At 51.2% G+C, this 21,911-nt stretch overlaps 1 protein-coding gene and 1 non-coding gene across 3 annotated transcripts in view; both read left to right on the top strand.

Moving 5' to 3' along the window:
- Positions 1–21,911, top strand: part of CD2H10orf90 (chromosome D2 C10orf90 homolog) — a 220,767-nt gene that overhangs the window by 24,692 nt on the left and 174,164 nt on the right. For both annotated transcript variants that reach the window (XM_043597854.1, XM_043597855.1), the window contains exon 2: positions 759–830. In XM_043597854.1, coding sequence (XP_043453789.1) covers positions 759–830 — 72 coding nt within the window. The remainder of the gene's footprint in view (positions 1–758; positions 831–21,911) is intronic.
- TRNAQ-UUG lies at positions 3,463–3,547 on the top strand. Its single transcript has one exon. It is a non-coding gene; the product is annotated as a tRNA-Gln (tRNA).

Here is a 21,911-nt window from a genome sequence, read left to right as displayed (position 1 = left end):
TTACCCAGCATCCCCTGTGACCTGTCCACGGTGAGGCCATTGCCTCTTCCGATCCTGCTGTGTTTCCAGCACGCGTGTCCGAAAAGTCACTCTTCAGTTTGGGGGGAGAGTCCCTGGGGTCAGCGAGGGGCCACAGGGCAGACCCAGTGTGGAACGAGGTGCTCCGGAGTCTGATTCTAAATGTACAAATCCAAACCCAAAGTCTCGCCCACAGCAAACGGCTTTCAGAATAAACTTACGAAACCAACCCTTGCCTTCTGGCAGAGAGAGCCGGCACCATAATCATCCTCGCAGACGGCACAACACTTTTGTATCTATTAATCTTATTTTCGTTGGGCCTTGCAGGCTGATTCCTGAAATCTGGTTGCTTGTGGTTAATCAATTTATCAATATTTATTGAATGTCCGATTTCAGCCCAACACCCATTCGGCACTGTGATGGGATAGAAAGGAAACATGAGATGTGGTTCTTTGCTCTACTGGCAAAATCCATGTTAGCCGATTGGTTTTTCTCCCTCCCCTCCTCCGCCGCCTCTTGTATTTTGAAATCATCGGAAACCTACTCTTTATTCATGTGCAGAGGTAGCACGGGAGAAAATGGAGATGTGTATTCGTTAAAATCCGTAGCTCTTTCTTGGGAGATTGGAGAGATTCTAGGGACATTTCTCGGTTCTTTAAAAATAATAATGTACACTATTGAAGATTATATATCTGGCAAATAAAAATAAAAGACTGGGAAGGTTTCTCTTTATCTTCTAGATTCACAGTCGGCTCTTCTCGTCCCCCAAAGATCATTCTGCTTGGGAAAGAAATGAAGGTCTTTCAAAGCAGGTAAAGAGCTGGGCGCTGATCGGGTGACGGTCCCGTTCAAGCCTTTTTTTTTTTTTTTTTTTTTTACTATCTCTCTCCTTTATTTTTATTAATAATGAGATGTGCTTTGGAGCCTCGTCTCCCCCCACCCCGTCCCCGACCCTTGATGCTAGCTCAGTGGCTCTGACAAGATTTGAAGCTGATTAGAATTTCTAAACACACAGGCTTTTAGGTTAGCAGTCCCTGACGAAGGAAACGATGCTCCAGAAATATTGGTTGCCTCAGGTAGTGCATTTGGAAGCTGAGGGTCCCGCAGATGGCAGCGGTTCAGGCCAGTGTGGTGCGGGGTTCCGCCAGGAATGAGTAATGGGACACATGTGGAATATTCTTGCAACGGAGCAGGCGCGATTTAAATACAGGCCTGGTATCTGTACAAACATAAATCATTCCTCGTGAAGCTTCAGTTCCCGGCCCCTGCATTGTAACAATAACACCAGGAGTGGTGGTTACAGTTCGTAACTTTTATGAAGTTTGTTAACATAAGTGGTGTGGGAACCAGTTTGTTTTTCTCCCTTGGCGAGAGAAGTTGTATGGGTTTCGCTCACCTTTTCTGATGGTTCTGTAATAAGACTCCGAGGCTAGCATATTTCACTCAGAGACTCTAGCAGAGAATAAGCTCTAAAAGCATGTTTTCAGGGTGTCTGGTTGGCTCAGTGTCCGACTTAACTGACTTTCAATTAACGGAATTTTTTTTTTAAAGCATGTTGTCATGTAGCAAAATTTATTTTATTTTTTTAAATGTTCATTTATTTTGAGAGAGAGAGAGAGAACACACAAGCGGAGGGGTGGTGTGCAGGGAGTGAGGGAGAGAGAGATTCCCAAGCAGGCTCCGCACTGTCAGCACAGAACCTGACGCGGGGCTCGATCCCACGAACCGTGAGATCACGACCTGAGTCGGATCGAGAGTCGGATGCTTAACCGACCGAGCCACCCAGGCGCCCCGGCAAATTTTAGTTTTGAATCCTCATCTCAATTTCAGTTTGTAAATGGGGTAGATGAGTTGGTATCTATGGAGAAAAATATATGTGTGTCCGTGCGTCTGCATGTGATTATACACAGATGCTTTTGTAGCTTCTTTCTTCCTTTCCCCTTGCCGCTCACCTCCACCAAAGGCATCAGGGACCTGAGTTCGTCTCCATAATGGACACAGTCAGCCCAGGACGAATATATTATTTGGAAGAAGCTCTCCTAGTTCGTTCGTCCTTTCTGGAGCCCCAAAGCATGGCTTACGGCTTATTCTTTCATAGTGGCAGATATTTGACTGGATCCTTTAAAAACCTAGCCCAGAAATTGCTTGTGGTGAGAACGTGCATCCTCTGACAGTCGCTTCTGGAGGCCTGAATGGCAGGTCTCATGCAACACGTCTGGCCACCTGCACCCCGCGGGGAGGTTGGGGACGTGGAGGAGAAGGCCAGGTTTTTCTCAGAGCGCTCGGAGGTAGCAGTGAGCGCAGTCTGGCCTGGGTGACCTAGATGTGGACCCACCAGTCTGATTTTCTCCAGGACTAGCTTAGCTTGAAATGGGCCTGGTCGGGCCCTTGTGCAGTGGAGCTCGTATTAGTGGTTTAATGACTTAGAAACCTGTACATGCTGGCCCAGAGGCCAGAGGTTAATGGTCCAGGCTGCAGGGAATGTGCCCAAGCAAGCCTGGGCGAGGAGGGAGACGCATGTATTCTGGCTTTCTTTCTCTTTCTTTCTTCCTCCCTCTCTCTCTCTCTCTCTCTCTCTCTCTCTCTCTCTCTCTCTCTCCTTCTTTCTTTCTTTCTTTCTTCCTTCCTTCCTTCCTTCCTCCTTTCCTTTCCTTTCCTTTCCTTTCCTTTCCTTTCCTTTCCTTTCCCCTTTCCTTTCTTTTCTTTCCCTATTTTCCAAGTTCTAATTATGGAAGGATATTTTAGACATAGTCTGAAACCTTGGGTATTCACACAGAAGGCAAGCAGTTGTTGAAGAAAAAATCACTCATGACACTTGTTAAAGAGAATAAGGCAGATTTTATTCAGGGAGACTACTACGTGAGGTCTTAGAGTAGGAAAGAGAGTCTGGGCTCGACTCCGAATATAAGGGAAAGGAGGAATTCACGGCCGAGGAGCATAATACTTCCCTGATGGCTGCTTCTCGAAGGCATCACCTGGCTTTGTGCGTCTTGCTGCAAGGTCATTCCCATCTGTTAGAGAGAAATGGCATTGTTGGGGCGCCTGGGTGGCTCAGTCGGTTGAGCGTCCGACTTTGGCTCAGGTCATGATCTTGCAGTTCGTGAGTTCAAGCCCCGCGTCGGGCTCTGTGCTAATGGCTCAGAGCCTGGAGCCTGCTTCGGATTCTGTGTCTCCCTTTCTCTCTGCCCCTCCCCCGCTTGTTCTCTCTCTCTCTCTCTCTCTCTCTCTCTCTCTCTCTCTCAAAAATAAATAAATATTAAAAAAAAAAAAAGAAATAGGAGAAAAGGCACTATCAACTGGTTAAAAATGGCAGGACATGTGAGTTCCTGTGGTAGAAGGGAGCCCCCTAATCCAGAACTATGTCAGGGAAGCTGGGGTTCATAACCAATGGCAGGGGGAGGGATTAGGGGCAGGAAAGATTACCAAGAACTTGATTAGAGGGTTGCCTGGGTGGCTCAGTCGGTTGAGCGTCCGACTTTGGCTCGGGTCACGATCTCACAGTCTGTGGGTTCGAGCCCCACGTCGGGCTCTGAGCTGGCCCGGATCCTGCTGGGGGATTCTGTGTTTCCCTCTCTCTCTCTGCCCCTCCCATGCTCACTTTGTCCGTCTCTCTCAAAATAAATAAATAAACTTCAAAAAAAAAAAAAAAAAAATGTGCTTAGAGGTCAAGGGTTGGGGAAAGTCTTGTTAATCCAGCCCAGCAGGATTCTCTCTAAATCCAGACCCGATAGGATTCTTTGCTAAAACTGGGCCTGACAGGCCACCAAAGGCAGGCCCAGGATGAGGCCTAGTTAGGAAAAGCGCTCAGAGGAGCCTGACTGAAGTTAGGCCAAGGAGGGCCTACAGACACATCTTTTCTCTGAAAACCGGGCCCGGGAGGCCACCTGTGCCCTCAGGGACCTCTGTGGTCCTGGTTCACTGCCTCAGGGAAGAACAGCATTTTGGATCAGGGATCTGACTCCCCCCCCTCCCCCGCCCCCCCACTCCCAAGAAGGGGAAGGGTCCACACACGATGAAATCTTCATCAATCCCGTCCCTGGCCTTGGCAGCAGACCCAGAGAGCAGAGTTTTAGTTCCAACTTGGTGTCGGAAGGACCAAAAATGCACAACAGGGAAACCATTGTAAGGAAACCAGTCAATTTCACGGAAGGAAGAGCCACCAGCTTACAGAAAGTGCAGGAGACACTTTCTTGTGTCTGCCAATTAACCTCTCAGGCTCCATCCTGATTCAGTCATCTCAGGTCAGGAAGCAAGGTCAGGTATTAGAGACGTGGCTTCAGAGGATCGAATCCTGTGGGTACCCGGCTTGCGGGACAGCTCTTCCAGAAGGAGTCCAGGGGGCCAGGCAGACGGAGCTCACGGAATCTCAGGTTTGGGAGGGGCCAGAGGGTCACTTTGTCCAGTTTCTTCCCAATGTCTCCTGTCTGAAACCCTCCTACCCATTTCCACGCAGCAGCGGGAAAGCCTCTGCAGGGTAAGCTGACCACACAGAAGCCCCAAGGGCAGGGGGCTCATGACCTGCTCACACAGCCGGAATTGTTAGAAATCCTTTAGATCGTGTTGAGCCAAAATAAAGTAACTTATTCATTTGCTTTTGGTCTGTAGTGAGAAGGCAAAGAGTTGTTACAGTTACATATTGACTCGTTAGAATGTGTCATCTGGTCCCGGGTTCTAGGAAGGCGACTCCATTGTGCTATTCAGGCAGGTGATGGCGCGCTTTCCTCCGGGGCAGGGGTGGGCGTGCCGGTCACTGGGACGCTGGGTGATGACCCAGTTATTTGCAGGGGTTGCAATAAGGGGGATGTTTAAAGACGTTTCTGGGCAGGCGGGGCTACCAGTAGTCGGGTAGGGAATTCGAGGTTCGGGAGGCTCAGGGAGTGAGGGGGGCGGTGCTAGTCGGAGGACCCTGAATTTGTGGGGTTTGGACCCTCTACTTGTGAGAGGCCGCCTGCCTTCAATGTCCAGGAAGCATGCGGCAGGGTGGTGTTGACGTCGGGAGACAGGTTAGGGTCATAGATATGACCATCGTTTACAATATTTACACGTTTATCAATATGACTCTCATTTACAGGCAGTGTGTGAGAAACCATGAGAACAGCTGAGATCATTGCAGCAGCAAATGTGTGAGCTGGGACGAGGGTGGGCTGCAAGACCCACACGTATGGGGTGCTGGCTGGGGTGGTAAAGGGAACCACAGACCTGGCATCGGGGTTTTGTTTTCTCAGGTGAGGTATTTAGTGCCAGGGTTGACTCTGACCTCACTTAGCTCTTTATCTTTGGATAAGTCTTTCCACTTGCCCAGGTCTTATTTTGCTCTCAGACGATGGTGGTTTAGGACAATGGTGGTCCACCGGCTGCTCTAGAACTCAGCGCTGTGGGCGGTAAGCCTCTGTTGCAGAAGCTAGATCAGGGGAGTGGTTGGCCCAGGCAGAGTGGACCCTGTGCTCATGCACGAAATTGGAAATGCACATCATCTCCGGATGTCTATTTTTGCTTCTTCCACGTGCACACAGCAACTGTTCACTGCCTCAGTCCTGGAAATCCCAGGACTGGGAAAGACCGGGGGCGGATATCGTACGGCAAAATCGTCCCATTGGGAAGCCCTTTGAAATCGGTGGGCCTGTGTAAAACTTCAGTTTACAGTGACACAGGATCCAAACACTAAGAGAGAAAAAAACGCGGGAACGGTGACTGTATCTGCCCAAACTCGCATCTGTTTTCAAAATCGGTGGACGGTAGGAAGTCCGTTTCAAATTTCCATTCTGCGTGTTGTTAAAAGATTCCTTTGCCCAACCCCCCATCGCTGTGCTACCTGTCTGCTGATGAGACTGCTTAATCTGAGGATTTAGCAATGATTAGGAGGATTTGGTGCTTAGTTAAGCCATTTCTGGGGCCATCAGTTATGGGAAATGTATGGAAAGGTAATTGATGAAGGGTCACCTGGAATTTTTAATTGCTAATTCACTTGGCTTAGGAAGGAAGGTGGGGCGGCACGAAATTTTCTCCCTCCTGATCAATTAAGCCTGACCTTTACAACTGGCACTTTTTAAAGGGTGGGTCTTTGATGGATGAGGGGGATGAAGTTATTATATTTCACTTAAAACTTGAGGGTCACCGTGTCTCCATTCCAGCTTTTACAAGAGCGGCGATTCACTTCCTCGATAACCCTCGTTTTGGTTTCATTTGTGCCGAGACAGTGGCCCCAACACGACACATACGCCTGACCATCCTTCACGGAAGGATTGGTCTGTCGTCCCTTAAAAACCACCCTGAGACTGATGTGAGTTGTGTTTCTTTTCTCTGCTGGAAGAAGTCATTTGTAATTGTAGTTTCTCTATGAGCCAGAGATAGCGGGCACGGCAAAAGCCCTGTTTTATTCAGGCTCTAATTGTTGAAGCAGAGACGCACGATCCTTTTTTATACAGAAGCTGTTTTCATTGTGCCATGTTGCCACCTGCCTCATTCTCACAGACTCCTCCCTGCCCGTGAGGAGGCTCATCTATTGGACAGTGTGAAAGAGTGTCTTTGGTCAACGCAACTTCTCTGCGTTCCCACCAGTTCTCAGAGAGGGCAGAGTGTGAACTCCACGGCACAGCATCTGGGGCCAGTCCGCATCTGACTCTACCCTTACCTGTCCCTCTCCCGGCCCCCGAGGACCCTCCTGCAGCCACCTTCTGTGTGTTTCAGTTGGGAAGATCCTCCCATTTGTTGGACACATTCCCTGATTCAACCTGCCCACCCTTGGTGCTTCAGATTTTGATGGTGTCACAGGACGGTCCTTCCTGCGTTGCCTGGTTTCCCTCGTGGGCTTGTCTTGGGTTGTGGTCTTCAAGACCGTTGGCTCGGAGGGCAGGGACCTTGTTCCGCTCATCGCTGTGTTCCCAAGGTTAGACGCCGGTGCGCAGAAGTATTCGCCAGACTTCCCAGGATTATCTGTCCGTCCGAAGGAACCATGTGGAACCAAGTGTACATCCGGGGATCTTACTTGACTCTCCCAGGCAAGCCTGCAGAGCAGGCTGGGAACTGGATCGCGTGACGGCACTCGAGAGCCTGTGGGGGAAGCACCTCCCTTTGGGTCTTTCTAAGACCCTTCCAACTGCTTTGCGTGACACACACCTGTCCTGTTACTCAGCTTCCTTTGTTGAGGGGACAGAGGCCTCCTCCCAGGGGGCTCCAGTGAGCCTGCTGGGTGCTCGCTCTGCCCAGTGTCCACCTCGCTCTGCAAGAGGGGAGGTGGGAAAAGGCAGCATAACTTCTCTGACCCCCCCCCCCCCCAGAAGAGAGAACACTTATTCCCGCTTTCTGCGCAAGATGTAAAGAGACGTGTTTGGGTCTGTCGGGCCTCCTGGCGTAGAACAACATTACTGGGAAGAAAACAGACCGCGTCGCTTTGTCACGGGGGCATGTGACAGTTCCCTGTTTGCTGTCTAACGGATGACCCTTATGCGCACGGCCCTTCCTGAGTTCTGTGTAGTGGCTGGCTGGGTCTTGACCTTCAGGTTTGTTGCAATCACCTGTAAACAGTGCAATAAGCAACGTTCCCCCTTCTCTGAGTTTCTGCTTCTAGCTTGGTCTTTGCCCATCACCTGGTACGTAATCTAATTTTTAAAATGATTGGTAGAATAATGTGCTAGGCAAAGAGCACAGCTGAAGATTCCCCAGTCGGTGTAGCTTTGAATCGGAAAGAAGTGCATCCAGCCGGATTTAGCTGCCTCCTCTCAAAGGCATGGCAGTTTAGTCATTGCCTCTTGTCTTCGAAGTGAAGAAATCAGATGCCGGGGCGGACATGAGGTCGGCAGTCCGTGAGGGCCCCGGCATCTCGTTCTCAGAGGTGGAGTAGGGAGGCCTACCCACAATTTCCGTTCATTTTCCCTTGAAGCCTATGAGCCCTTCTACCGTCCATGGGTGCCAGGGTGGGCATCTCTGGGGGTCGGTATTTTGACCTGAACAAAGGGCATGAGTCTGAGAGGCAGACACCCAACATTATGCGTTTGCTAGAAAGGAGCACCTGTTGACGAAATGGCTTTAAGAAGCCTACGTCCAGGGCACCCGCGTGGCTCAGTCAGTTGAGCATCCAACTCTTGATTGTGGCTCAGGTCATGATCCCAGGCTTGTGGGGTCGAACCCAGTGTTGGACTCCATGCCGAGCATGGAGCCTGCTTGGGGTTCTCCCTCTCTCTGTCCCTCTGCCCTTCATCCCTCCTCATTCTCTCTCTCTCTCTCTCTCTCTCTCTCTCTCTCTCTCTCTCAAAAAATAAAATAAAAAATAATAAAAAAAAAAGAAGCCCAAGTCCAATGGCTGAGCAGCAATCCTAGCCCATCCCGCCTGGAGACAAGATTTTGCTGAAGTCACAGTGTAAGGAAAATGGCTCTGCTCTAGCAGAAGTCCCCAGGTAGAAGAGGGCATCTGAATCACCCAAGGATCCTAGAATGGAAAGCGTCTCCAGGCTCCACCCAGACCACAGCGTCAGAGTCTGTGGGTGTGGAGCCCAAGAAGTTGTCCTGGGCATCCCTTGTTGGAGCCGCCGCTGTGGGTCTTTTTTGGAGTCGGCTGGGTTTTTATGAAATAAACACGATGGTCATTCCTTCACCCCCAGGAGTTTCGCAGCATAGAGCCCTAACTCAGAGGGCTCTTGTAATTGCCTCCTCTTTATCCTGTTGGTGATGGAGGGGTCCCCCCCCCAGGGTGATGAGGGTGGCTGTGCACAACACCTGACCCCGGACAGATGAGTCCCTAGCGGTTTGTGAGTCACAGACACTTACAGCGCTGGGGAGCAGCACACCGTCTGCCACGTATCCCCTGCAGGGCCACGTGAGGATTGCACTCAAGAACAGCATAAGTGGGAGCAGTGGAGGCAGGCTTTGTAATATTGGGAGGGTGGGGCGACCCCTGGCTCCTGCATGAGGATGTAACAAGATTGTTTGAATAATTCCACGGGTTGGAAGGGAAACGAAGCCCACCGCTCAGGGAGACGCGGGCGCTGCTCCTGGACCCCATCATGAGGAGGTTCATTTGGCCAGGGGATCTTATCTGCGGGGATAGGAGGGGAATTCGCAGTTTGGCCAGATGAAGCCCTCTGGATCGCGCCAGATGTCACATCAGCACGTGAGATGGGGTCTTATCTGTAGGACTTACACCATGAGGGCCTGGCCTGGACGGAGTGGAGACGTGGAGGAATGAGAAAATGAGGTGGTCGGGGGCCTGGGGGGTTAACACGCCCCCTGGGGCGGGGAGAACAGAGAGAGAGCTTGGGGCCCAGCTTCCGAAGGTGCGGTGAGAGCCAGGTGTGGACACCAGGCATGAGGTCAGTGTCAGGGACACGTGGCTAGAGGACGCCGTGTCCTCAGATGGAGGAGGTACGTCTGGGTGCCTGGGAATGTAGAGTGGGGGCCACGCAGGGAGGGACAGTGTGGTGTGGCTGGATCTGACTCAGGATAGGTCCTGCCCAGAGTGCCTGAGGTCCAGCCTCAGGTACAGGAATGCAGTGCAAGCCGGGAACTCACTCCCCAGCAGGGCAGAAACCCACGTTCTAGATTGGGTTCTAGATGGGCATGAGAAGCATCTCTCTAAGCTCAGGATCGCCGTCCCCATCCCAGGAGTGGCACCACCATCCCCGTGGCCGGCCAAGCTGGGAACCTAGATGTCTTTCTGCCTCTCCCACACCCCCGTTTCCAATCCATGACCGCGTCCCTCTGATTTTCCTCCTAATCATCTCTGGGATCCACCCCTGCTGCCATGTTGGTGTTGACTACTGCAATAGTCCGTGTTTTCTCTGTTTGGTCTGTGTGGGCCAGGCCATTCCCTACTTTAAAACCCTTCCATACTTTTCAGGTGCTCCTAAAGACCATTCTTACTATGGTCTGAGAGGCTCTGGGGGCACTGGTCTTTGAGCTCTCTCTCTCTCTCTCCCTCTCTCTGCTCTACCAATGCTCTCCATGTGCTTCCTGCTACAGGGTCCCTGTACAAGCTGAACTCCTTGCTTGAACCTGTGCCCCTAAGTAACCTTGACTTGCCCCGCAGATCCTCTGCCATACATCCCTGATCTCAAGACCAATCCCCACTTCAGGCACCTGGAGTCCACCTTCCTTTTCTTTGCTGCACTTGTCACGATAACATGACATTTATCTGCACTTGATAAACATCTGCATTCCGGTCCAGACTGAAAGCTGCATGAGAGCTTGGATTTTGCTTGCCAGCCCCTGTACCAAGCCAGGTGCTCCGGAAACAGCTGCTGGGGGGATGAGCCGGATGGGTAGAGGGAGGAGCTAAGTCACCCATGGAGCCTGGAGAACCATGGGGACGGGATCGGGCTCGTCACTGTGGCTGACTTCAGAAGGACTTTGTTTTTTTGTTGTTTTTTTTTTTTTTAATTTTATTTTTTAACCTTCATTTATTTTTGAGACAGAGAGAGAGCATGAACAGGGGAGGGTCAGAGAAAGAGGGAGACACAGAATCTGAAACAGGCTCCAGGCTCTGAGCTGTCAGCACAGAGCCCGACGCGGGACTCGAACCCACGGACCGCGAGATCATGACCTGAGCTGAAGTCGGACGCTTAACCGACTGCGCCACCCAGGCGCCCCGTGACTTCAAAAGGACTTTGAATGGCACCCTGGGACGCTGGGTGCACTCCCCTTTCTGTCCTGTCTTCTTTCTCCTCTCTGAGTGGCTGTGACCCTCCCTTCCAACCTCGGGTCTCTCACCTAGGGGTTCATGAACCCCTCTCCTAGTTGCATGGCCTGCCCCAGAGCCATGACCCCAGAGCTTACACACTATTCTTGGTGTGATTTTAAGCTGGCTTAAAGAGGCTCATCGGTTTCTACTTCCTTATTGTTAGTTGTGCGTCCAGAGCCCCCCAAGAGGAAAAGAACGCTTACCGGTAATTGTTGAAGTCACACACTCCTTGCAAAGGTCGGTGTCATTGGGGAAAGGCTGCAAATGGAAGGCAAACCCCAAACTCCGTGAGCCCTACCGCGCAGAGCGTTGCTTTTTGGGTGAAATATTGTCAATAGGGCGTAGAGAGAATAAACTTGATTGAGAGCTGAAGTGTTCTATTTTTGAGTAGCTTTGTGCCCAGCTGGCCGTGTGAAGATAAGATTCTCTAGAAGGGAAAAGTATATAAACAAAGGAAACACAAATTGAAAGTGACACGTGGACTTAAACGTAGTTTTGAAGCTTATCGTGTTATTTAATATGATGGTCGCGTTAACGTCCGGCTTGCCAGCACGAGAGGAAAATCCCTCCGGCAGCTGTAAAGGGGCTGAGCCGAGGGGACAGGAACACAGAGTAAAACGTTCCCTGCACAAAGCAAAACTGTACACCCCCATCGCTTATTTCACATCTTGGTGGAAACCCCAGTGCTGGCCATGAGATCTTCCCATAAAGCATCTTCTTTTGAACAGATTATCTCCTGACTTGCTTCCTCCTCTCTTGTTTCCCAAGAGTGGTCTCTCTCTCCCTTCCTGGGTGTGTTTGCTGGAAAGGAGCTCCTGTTGGTGGAATGCCATTAAGAAACCTAAGTCCAGGGGCCCCTGGGTGGCTCAGTCAGTCGAGCGTCCGACTCTTGGTTTCGGCTCAGGTCATGATCTCACAGTTTGGTTCGTGGGTTCGAGCCCCGCGTTGGGCTCTGCGCTGACATTGCGGAGCCTGCTGGGAATTCTCTCTCTCCCCCTCCCTCTGTCTATAAATAAGTAAATAAACCTTAAAAAGAAGATTAGGGCCAACACCCTTTTCCAGCTCCCAGGGGAGCGCAAAGACCTCTCCTTTCCTGGTAAAAACTGCATTTCTGCGTTTGAGCAATTTGACAGGTGAGATCTGGCTTCTGCATTCAAAGATGCCATTGTTCCTAAAGAGACTGAGCTTCCTGTCATATGCCTGCCTTGGGCACAGGAGGACTCCTCACATTTGTACAGCCTTCTGGAACGTTTTCCCCTTAGGCTGGCATATGACGTCGCTGCTCCCTGACCTCTGTGCTGAGGATACAGCTCTTGCATCTCATTTTCGGAGCTTCAGCCGAGAAGTTTCTCCTGGACCACAGAGAGCTGCGTTTCCTTAGAGCAGTTCATGTTATTTTTAAATGGAACTCTTGCGTAAGATGGAATCGTCTGGGAAGCCCTTTTGGGAGACAGCAGAGGTGCTCTGGCTGGAAAGGGGCCCTGGGCGCTCAGGTTCCGGGAACCCCGTCCCCCCGGGGTGCTTTGCCGGTCCAGCAGGGCCATGAGCAGGATTTGAAAACCAGGCAGGACTGGAGGGAGAGCCCAGAGCGTTTGAATACACATTGATTCTTTCCCTTTGAACGTGGAGACTTCACACAGTTAACCTGGAGCCCCGTGGAATGCCCTGTGGTCAGAGTCCATTTGCACCGAGAAACCCCCCCCCCAACCCCCGCTTCCGCATTGATCAGCCTTCGAGTTCCTAAATCCTGCTTAATTTAGGGCTCTCCTGAAGGTTCTCTAGGTGCTTTTGAGCTGGGGGCCGACGGGTTCTCCGGAAGGCGGGGGGGCGGTTGCTGGTCCCGCCGAGGGAGAAGCGGTGGGAACGTGTCCTGGATTTCAACTGGAAGATGGGATGGAACGGAGTCTATAATAGGACTGTGCTTTTAAAATCCCCTTCCCTTTCCGGTATTAAATGGCTTTGCTTTAATGACCCTCAGCTCCTAGTTTCTTTCAGATCCTTCCTACGGGCCCTGGCGGGACTCCAGCTACTCACTCAGCTCCGAGCGTGGCTTTCTCTAATGCCTTGTGTGCACTTTGGTTTGACTTGTTCTTTTTAGGGGACTTAGGAGACCGTCTCTGAGGGTGGTTCAACACCGAGAACGTCAGCCTGGGGAGGGGGCGAGCCTCGTTCCCTCTGGAAACAGGCAGGGCTGGGGGGGGTGGTCAAGGGGCCTTTCTTCCAGAACGTGCCGCAGGTGATAAGGCTGGGGCGCTGGGGTTCAGAGCACGGGCTGCTTGAGCGTGAATTCAAGTTTGGATCAGAGGATAATCTTCCCGCCTTCGGAGACGAGATTGGAGTCAGTGTTATGGGGCGAAACTGGAGGGCTCTGGGCAATCCCTCATCCTCCACCCTTCACCCTGGGACGTTGGATAACTGAGCGCCGTGAGACTTAGTTTCACCATATTTGTAAACTGAGAATGGTAATACCTACCTTGCATCGTTGTTCCAAGGAGTGGTTATAACAGCTAGAGGACGCTAGTCCCAACCGTTTTTTAAAACTTTATTTTCTTGTGCTGTTGTGGCTGATTGTGGATACTATGTTGTACAGCAAATCTCTAGAGCAATTGCTTAACTGAAAAGTCATGTCCGTTGATGAGTATTTCCCCAGCACCCCCTCCCGGGAGCCCCTGGCCATCACCATCCCGATCTCTGATTCTAGGAAGCTGACCCTTTTGTACACACCTCATGTCAGTGGGGTCAGGCAGGGTTTGGGCTGTTTCCACATCTCGGCTACGGTGAGTGGCATGGCCGGGACTGGGGGGGGGGGGGAGATGCCGATATCACTTCGAGATCCTGATATCAGTTCTTCAGATAAATGCCCAGAAGTGGGATTTCTGGATCCCATGGTAATTCTGATGTTTAATTTTTTGAAAAACAAACAAACAAAAAACCCCACCGTTTCCCATAGTGCCTACGCAATTTTGTGTTCCCACCAATAGGATACAAGCTTTCCAGTTTCTCCCCGTCCTTGCCAACACGTGTTACTTTACTTTTTTGGGGAACAGCCAACCTGACAGGTGTGAGGGGATCTCTCGTTAGGGTTTAGATTTGCATTTCCCTGATGAGGAGGGACTAATCTCAGTCTTCGATGTTTAAATCAGCATTGTATGCTATCAATGCCCCCTCCCCACCCCCACTGCCAGAAATACACCGATGCTTACAGGTTAGGCTCTTACTTTCTTTCTGGAGCATTCTATTCGAGCTGCTTGAGGACAGAGGAGGTGAGGTTGGGGACAGCAAGGGGGTCGGGATTGAGGCGGAGTATGAGGACAAAGGGACAACCCGCCAGACGCCCTGTGGGCTCACAACTGGCCAGTGGGCGGCTGCTCTCCATGTGTGACACACACAGTTGGTCCCCCGTCAGCCTGTCCCCTTGCCTTCCTTCCTCTTTCTCCCCACAGCTTTATGCCGGGCAAGGGGTGCTCTCCTCCCAGCTTACCACAGAGCCTTCTATCCCACACCTTCCCTGGCCGGGAGCCCTGCAGTGGCCGACTCTGTCCCTGCCCTTGGCCACCTTGGAAGGCCACCCCCAGGTTGGATCAGGCTACCCCTCTGGCCTGTGCTCTAAGCACTTGGGCAGGTGTCTGCTGACCTCCCTGCCCTGTGCCGCTGCATGACAGGCAGACACTGCCGGGCCTTCCCTGGGGAATCTCCTAGCAACTTGGGGAATGTCCTGCGTCCCCGCTTCTGCATTTCCTGCCCAATCAGCAGAATTCCTCGTGGGTCCTCACGGGTCTCGTGAGTCTCCGGGCAGTTATTGGAGAGATGATAGATGCCTGTGGAGCTTGGGTGCTGAGCCCTCTGGGCAGGTGCCCTCATGTGGGCGGCAGAGGTGGGGGCCACATCTGGACGTTTGCAGCAGGTCCTGGCGTGAGACCAGGCTCCGGTAGATGCAGAAATGCCGTTTTGTCAGGGGACCTGGAGGGGATAAGGTATGAAGACCGGCGATGGGACTCATATGGCCATTGCCAGAGTGACACCAAAAACCACACCATGTCCCAGACTCAGCGGCTCATAGAACCATCAGCGTTTCTTTAGCTCCTGAAGCACGGGTTGATGATCTAGGCTGCTGGTTCTTATCCTCGGCTTTGCATTTTGCCAGTTTACGTGCCTGGGGATGCTGCTCCCTAGAGTCCTTGGAGATTCCAGCTCTCCTGGGGCACCTGCAGCTACACGGACAGTGAGTGGTCCCCAAGGATGCCTGCCCCAGCTGCTCTTGCCCCGAGGCAGTGGCTCAGTCCTTGGTCTGCAGAGGAAGCTGCACCTCGCGAGGCTCCTTCAAGACGGTTTCAAAGCCTTCGTGCTCCTGTTTATACATCCTGGGCCTTGGTATTTACGCTGCCTGTCCTCCATTTCAATCATTCCTTGTTCAGATCCCTGCCATCCAGGAAGGTCGGAGATCTCAGAGCCCTGGAAGAGAGAGATCGGGTAAATCAGGATGGCAGTCCCCTCTTTTACGGAGCCCTTGCTGTGTGCCCCGGGGTACGCATTGTTGAACACGACATCGAGGGAACGTGCCGTCCTGAGATCGTATTCTAGAGGTTCAGGACGGACAAATAGCAAGTAAACAAAGGAGAAAAATTATTGTAACAAGGAGATGAGAGAGAGAGAAAACAGGGCACCTGCTTCAGGTCAGGAAAGTTGAAAAGGAATCTGCCCACCAGGGGCCCACCAGGGTGGTGGTGGGGGTAGGGGGAGCTGTGTCAGGCCGAGGGAGCTGGATGTGCAAAGTTCCTGAGGGACGGAGGGAAAAGGAAAGCGGGCGTGGCTCGAGGAAGGGGCAGGGGTAGGAGGCGTGATTGGAAGGTACCCGGGAGACTGATCAGGCAGAACCCCGAGGGCCGGCCGGACAAGGGTGGCCTTCTGTGTAAGGCGGAAGCAGCTGAGGGGTTGAAACTTACGAATCCTGATTCGTTTGGCTTTGTGAGAAGGCCACCTGCGCAGGGCAAACCTGTCTGGGAAATGGGGTACACAGCGGCAAGTACCTGTTCTGCCGGGGCCCCCGCTGGAGACGCGGGAGGGTATCCGGCTGGGCCGCGAGCCTGCAGCTGGGGCCCCCTGGTGGCGTGGGCTGGGGGGCAGGTGTGATTGCAGGGAGACACGTTGAAGGCCCACAGCAGCTGTCCAGAGGAGGGAGTGTGTGACGAGGGTGGTGGGCAGATAGGTGTTGGAAATAGAGTCTCAAGATCATGGGGCGCCTGGGGGGCTCAGTCGCTTGAGCGTCCGGCTTCGGCTCAGGTCATGATCTCGCGGTCCGTGAGTTCGAGCCCCGCGTCAGGCTCTGTGCTGACAGGTCAGAGCCTGGAGCCTGCTTCGGGTTCTGTGTCTCCCTCTCTCTCTGCCCGTCCCCTGCATGCACTCTGTCTCTCAGCAATAAAAAAAAAAATTAAAAAAAATTTTTTTAGATAAAAAGAGAAGTTGGTGAATGCAAAAGGAAGGCCCTCTAGCAGTGAAGTTCATAGACAGTCTTTGGGTCTGAGACCCTCCCCCCACTCACGTCTCCTTGCACCTGGCATTCATCAAACCCCGCACTGCCTGCCCCGTCCCTGGACAGAGCCTTGCAAGGCTGGTGTCTCTTCTCTTTCCTGAATACAAAGTATGTGGGTTTACTAATGGGGAAGGATGTCCTATCTGCCAAGAATACAAAGCTTGCAGAGCCCTATTATTTATAAGCCCATTTTTCTACAAATGGCTTCTCATGCCTTGTGGGCATCAGTTTTTCTGATGAAGTTTAACTAAAAGTTTTAAGTATGTGGAATTTCAAATTACTTTGAAAACTTCCCCCCTTTCAAGCCATCGCGTCCAGAATAGATCCCCTCAGATGTCTGCATCTGTCGGGCAGCTGGAAGCCGCGTCTCCTGGTCTTGCTGTCACCACCTGCCATTTGTCTCTGGGCTGGCTTTCCCTGATAATTGAGATGTGTCGTGCACAGAGCAGGGGTCTCGTTTGAGGATGCCGAAGATGGTCTCCGGCCAGATGTTTTCCCTTCATTAGAATGTGTCCATCAGACATCTCTGCCGGAGGGTGTCTGCCTCCACCGTCCTATTAGCCGGGATAAGCTGGGCTCCTCTTCCCGCCCTGAAAAGACAGCATTAGCATTTTAAGAAGCTGTCGTCATGAAAGTTCTCACCCTTCGCAATTAATGCAGGAAGAGGTCAATGATGGTAAATTAATGCTGCGGAAATCAGCCTTCATCGTTCATGAGCAGTTAGGGCCCTAAATGCCACCTCAGAAGGCTGCCTCTGTCTTCCGATCTCAGTGAGGATGTAACTCTACGGAACACCGGCTTGTGTTGGGAATCTTAATTTCTGTATCGGTGTCGCAGAGAGTCCTGTGTAGGCCCCGGCTTCCTACACAGGGGCCGTCTGCAGGTCTCTTCAGAGGCCCGGGTGCGGCATAGGGTGCAGCGAAGGGTGAATGGTGGGCGTTGCTACCTGTAAGGTCGTGGTGGGGGGACATGGAAGGAACTCAGTGTTTGTAAGGCCCCGTCGGGCCACAGCCCAGCCCTCCTGTGGGGGAAGTGGAGAGTGAGGGCTGGGTGGGGAAGCCTGGTCTTAGAGAAGCCCCAGGAGCCACAGGAGGGACAGGAAGGTGATGCTGCATGGCCAAGGACACACCCAGTGTAGACGTGGTGACTGCCAAGTATTCAGAACTATCCACTCGGCAGATCGGTCGCAAATTACTTATTATTGAACGGTTCTCAATGCTGAGAGGCAGGAGCCAATGAACCTCATCCTGAAGGCTGACCTCTAGCAAGATCAACACCCCTTGGCTTGGCTCAGTGTTCCCAGTGACAGTTGAAACTCAAGGAAAGGGCTCCTTGTGAGTGCTGGAATTCTCCACAAATGAGGAACAAGTGAAATAGTGACAAAGCATCTAGTCACCCAACACTGTTCTTTCCACCAACCCTCCCTCCCTTTCCCCCTTCCTTTCTTCCCTCCCTCCCTCTCTCACTTCTTTCCTTCCTTTGTTTCTCCCTTCCCTCCCTCCCTCTCTCTTCTTTCCTTCCTTGCTTTGTTCCTTCCTTCCCTCCCTCCCTCCCTCCCTCCCTCCCTCCTTCCTTCCCTCCTTCTTTCCCTCCCTCCCTCCTTCCTTCATTTCTTCCTTCCATCCATCCATCCATCCATCCAAACTTTGATTCTTCCATCCTTCCATCCACCCCCACCCCCCCAACATCTAATAGGCGCCAAGTTTGTGAAAGTTCCTGAAAATACATAAATAAGACACAGACCTTGGTATTTTGAATTTACTACAACAGATGGACATTTGGAGACCCCAAGAACATGAAAGCCAAAGAGATATTTTGGGGACATCCTTGCCCTGTTTGACCAATGAGAAAACTGATCAGAGAATAGATGAGTGACTGAGCAATCAGGTTGGGCTGGGCTTCAGGCTTTGTAACTGCCGGCTGAAGACGTCTTCGTGCACCACAATGAGGAGCCCGTCTTCATGATAAGAACAAACCTGTGCTTTATAGGTTGGATAAAATTCCATACATTTTTCTGAGAGACCACTGCTTGTTTGAACGAGGAGAACGAGTGGGCCCCCCTATTCAGAGAGAACTGGCCCAGCATGCTCAGAAATAAACCAGATATTTTCATGTTGACATGAAACCATGCTCTGCCAAGCAGCTGGGATCTGAGCTTTCTCTTTGCTGGGGGTCCCAAGAGATAAGAAGAGTGCATGACCTGAGCCTGTCAGACTTCCCCCTTCTTACCCGTAACTGCCAAACACAGAAATGAACTAGCAGTGATTTTTCTCTACTAGTGGATCTCCCTCTACCCCTTGCCTTCTCCCTCTACCCTTTCTTTTTCTCTCGGAGCAGCCAAAATTCTGGAGTTTAAGTCTGGCTTCAGGACTGGAGGCATGAACCACATTGAGACATTGTTCTGCTCTAGGCAGCACCCTGAGCAAATGAGATGCTTTGGTGTTGACATTTCACCAACGTGGACCGCCGTGAGGTTTTCCTGATCATCTACAAGGTATAACAGAGTGGAACTACTCCTTAGAAATGAATATAACTGGTGTATCTCCATTATTTAAAAAAAATCACCGCTTTTGCAGGGCCAACCTGCTTTCACTGACCTTGATTTCGGTTTAGCAAGGTGGCCTTTGTCATGGCAGCCGAGATCGCTTGCTAGATGGAAATGTCCTTGCAGACAGCCAGAGAAAAGTTTGGAGGTGTTGACCACCCCAAGGACAATTACACCTTCACCTACAAATCAAGGTTACATACTCCTGGCGAAGTGGTTTTAAAGTCAGCCCGGATTCTTTAATTGCCAGCACCTGTCTATCTGGGAAGCCTGGCAGTGGCACCAGTATAACTCAGTTTATTGATCCTGGTGATTCAGTGTTTCCGCTCAAGGCATATTTTAGCGCTTTTAACACATCAGCACAATAGTTCAAGGATCAATCATTACTTCTTCCTCCTGATCCATTTTAATTGTGATATCAAAGATGCAGTAATCCTTTCTTAAATTGGAAGAACCTATCTAAAGCCAGGAAGAGGTTTTATTATCATAGTAATGAGCCTTTCCCAGGCAAGGCAAGGTAGGAGGCTCATCCGTTCCTGAACTGAACCCAAGCAGCCACACCCCTGAGCTTACCCAAAGCTGCCACAATCAGCAATTCAGCCAGCCAGGTGACCTCGGTCCCTCCCTCCTTGCTGGGACAGCTGGGGTTTCTGGGAGGCCGATGCTCTCAGCAGGATTCACCTGGGCCAGGCAGGGGGGTGGAACAGACAGGGAGGTTGAGGGAATGATCCACTTTCCATGGTAACCTGTCTTTACAGAGGAGAAGGGTAGAGAAGAGTGGGTTGTATAGCAGGAAGAGAAAGGCGTCTGAGGCCTTCCCACACTTTGAGAAGTAATCCACCATTCCGTGGGAAGTCGCCAATCTCAAAACCATTTGGCGTAGGAATTAAAGATTGCAATAAAAATTCTGGCCAACAAAGCAAAGACATTAAGTGATTGAATTTCCATCCTCAAGTTAATGTCTACTTTGAGCACCCTACTTCATTTGAGTCCTTGATACATTCAGAGAAATTAAAGATGTCCCCGGACAAGGGTAGCCTACTGAAAAAGAATGTGTACCAGCTCTAGCTCTCTCCAATACCCCCCCAATACTCTCTCCTCCCCCCCCCCCAATCCTGCCCTCTGAATTTCTCTTATTTCTCAGAATACGTTGGAACCAATTATATGTGAGATGAGTGATAGGGGAGACATGGCCTACAAGACCGTCGTATTCTGGGTCAAGTGTCCCAAGTGGTGTTCCATTGGTTACCAGTTAAGTAGGATGCTAAATACTTGTTGTATTTTATAAGAACACCACTAGGTCAACTTCACTTGGGAAACACTGGGTGACTAAGGTGAGCTGTTTTCTTTCATGAGGGCTTTTACGGCACCCAGTATGCCAAAGGCATATCTGTGCACGCTCTGGAAACCTGCTTGACCTTTGCATGGTGAGCATCTTGCAGGACAAGTGTCCTGTGGAACGTGCATTAGGAAGTGCTGGTCGGCTCAAGGGCTCCCAAGACATTGACTGAATGCCTGCCCTAGAAGGCTAGGCCCTGAGGCCCCATGGGAAAGGATAGACTGGGGTCTGTTTAGATATAATGTCTTTACTTCCAGTAAGGAAGAGTGTGGGTGGGAGACTCTAGGGTCCCATCGGGCACCCTCCTGGGAACCCCTGACGCCCTCTGCGTCAGCATGGCCATTGGGCCACTGACCTTGATGCATCTGTCACCTGTGATTGAACAACAAACAACTGTAAGCTCCTTGAGGGCAAAGTCAGTGTAAGTGTTTGGGTGTTTGTCCATCTTTGGCTGCCCAAGGTCCATTTCTTGGTCTCTTACCAGCATGCTATGTTCTTTCTGGGGATAGCCGTAAGCCGTTGCACTCAGCCTCGTTGGGAATAACTGTGGATGCCTGTTTCCCACCGTGGAAGCTCAAGTGGTCCCTATAGGCAGATTGCCTGCCAGACACTTCCTCTTCCTGCTCCGTACTTTTAGCATAAATCCTAAAGGTGACCCACCCGATGCTCTTTCCTAAAAATTTGACCCTGGAATGAGAAACATACGTGGAAGAGAAACCCTCACAGGTCACATGGCTCTAAGTTCTTATCTCGATGTGTGTCCAGCTATGAAACCATCCCGGACTCTCCCTGCTGTTTAGTCCCCAGGAGCCACTTAGTTCCTGCCACAGTCCACGTTCGCTCAGCAATTCTGTGAGCTCCCCAAATGCCATTGGCTTAGGTTAGCCAGAGGCAATTCCTGGTGAGAACTCTGGATGGAAAAAAAAAAAAAGGATCCAGCTTCATTCATCCTGTAATCATCCTCCAGGGCTTGCGCTGGCGAAACACCTAGTAAGATTTTAATAGCTACTTGCAGAATTGACCAGGGAAGTTCCTCACCTCTTTGTGTTATGGGGGTAGACCTAAAAGTGCAATTATGGAGTTATTCATTCAACAAACATTTATTAGATGAACACTGTTTTAGAAACCATCCTGGGGGCTGGGACTATAGCCACGAACAATCAAAGACCTTGCCACAGGAAGCCCTTGTCCTCCTTGGGGACAGACAAAGAGAGAAAATTGCCCGGTGGTGGTGTGCTCTTCAAAGACGTATAAAGTGAAGGAGGGGGGTAGAGAAGAGCGGAGGTGCACTACCTTGTACAGATGGTCAGAGAAGACTTCTGGGATAAAGGGACAGTTGAGAGACATGAAGGAAAGAAAGAAGAGAGCTGTAAGAAATTTGGCAAAGGACGAAATCCTGAGTCTGGGACACGTATAGAGAGTTTGAGAATGGCACCGAGGAGCTGACGAATGAGGGGAGAGTGGGGGGGGGTGTCACTGATGGAACCACGTGGTGACTCAAGTCGAAGTCAGGAGCCCAGGGGAGGTTTTAAGTAGGGGAGGGCGCGCTTCGACTTGGGTTTTAAAAGTATTACTCTAAGGTCTGCAGTGACATCCGGCTGTGAGCTCTCATCCAACAGCCCTTGGACTTGCTGGTCAGGCAGGGATAGGGCCCGAGGCCTTGGGCTGTGCTGTCGGCTCTAACTTCTGTGTCTCCCATGGAGGACAATTGCAGAGTGAATTTTGAAATCAAATTATGTTGTTAATGTTTCATGTGAGCCTTTCCAATATTGCTACTTAATTTGTGGCAATGATAAGTGTGCATGAA

The sequence above is a fragment of the Prionailurus bengalensis genome, chromosome D2 (assembly GCF_016509475.1).
Source record: "Prionailurus bengalensis isolate Pbe53 chromosome D2, Fcat_Pben_1.1_paternal_pri, whole genome shotgun sequence".
Taxonomy (NCBI): Eukaryota; Metazoa; Chordata; class Mammalia; order Carnivora; family Felidae; genus Prionailurus; species Prionailurus bengalensis.
This window is presented reverse-complemented; position numbering and strand designations above follow the sequence as displayed.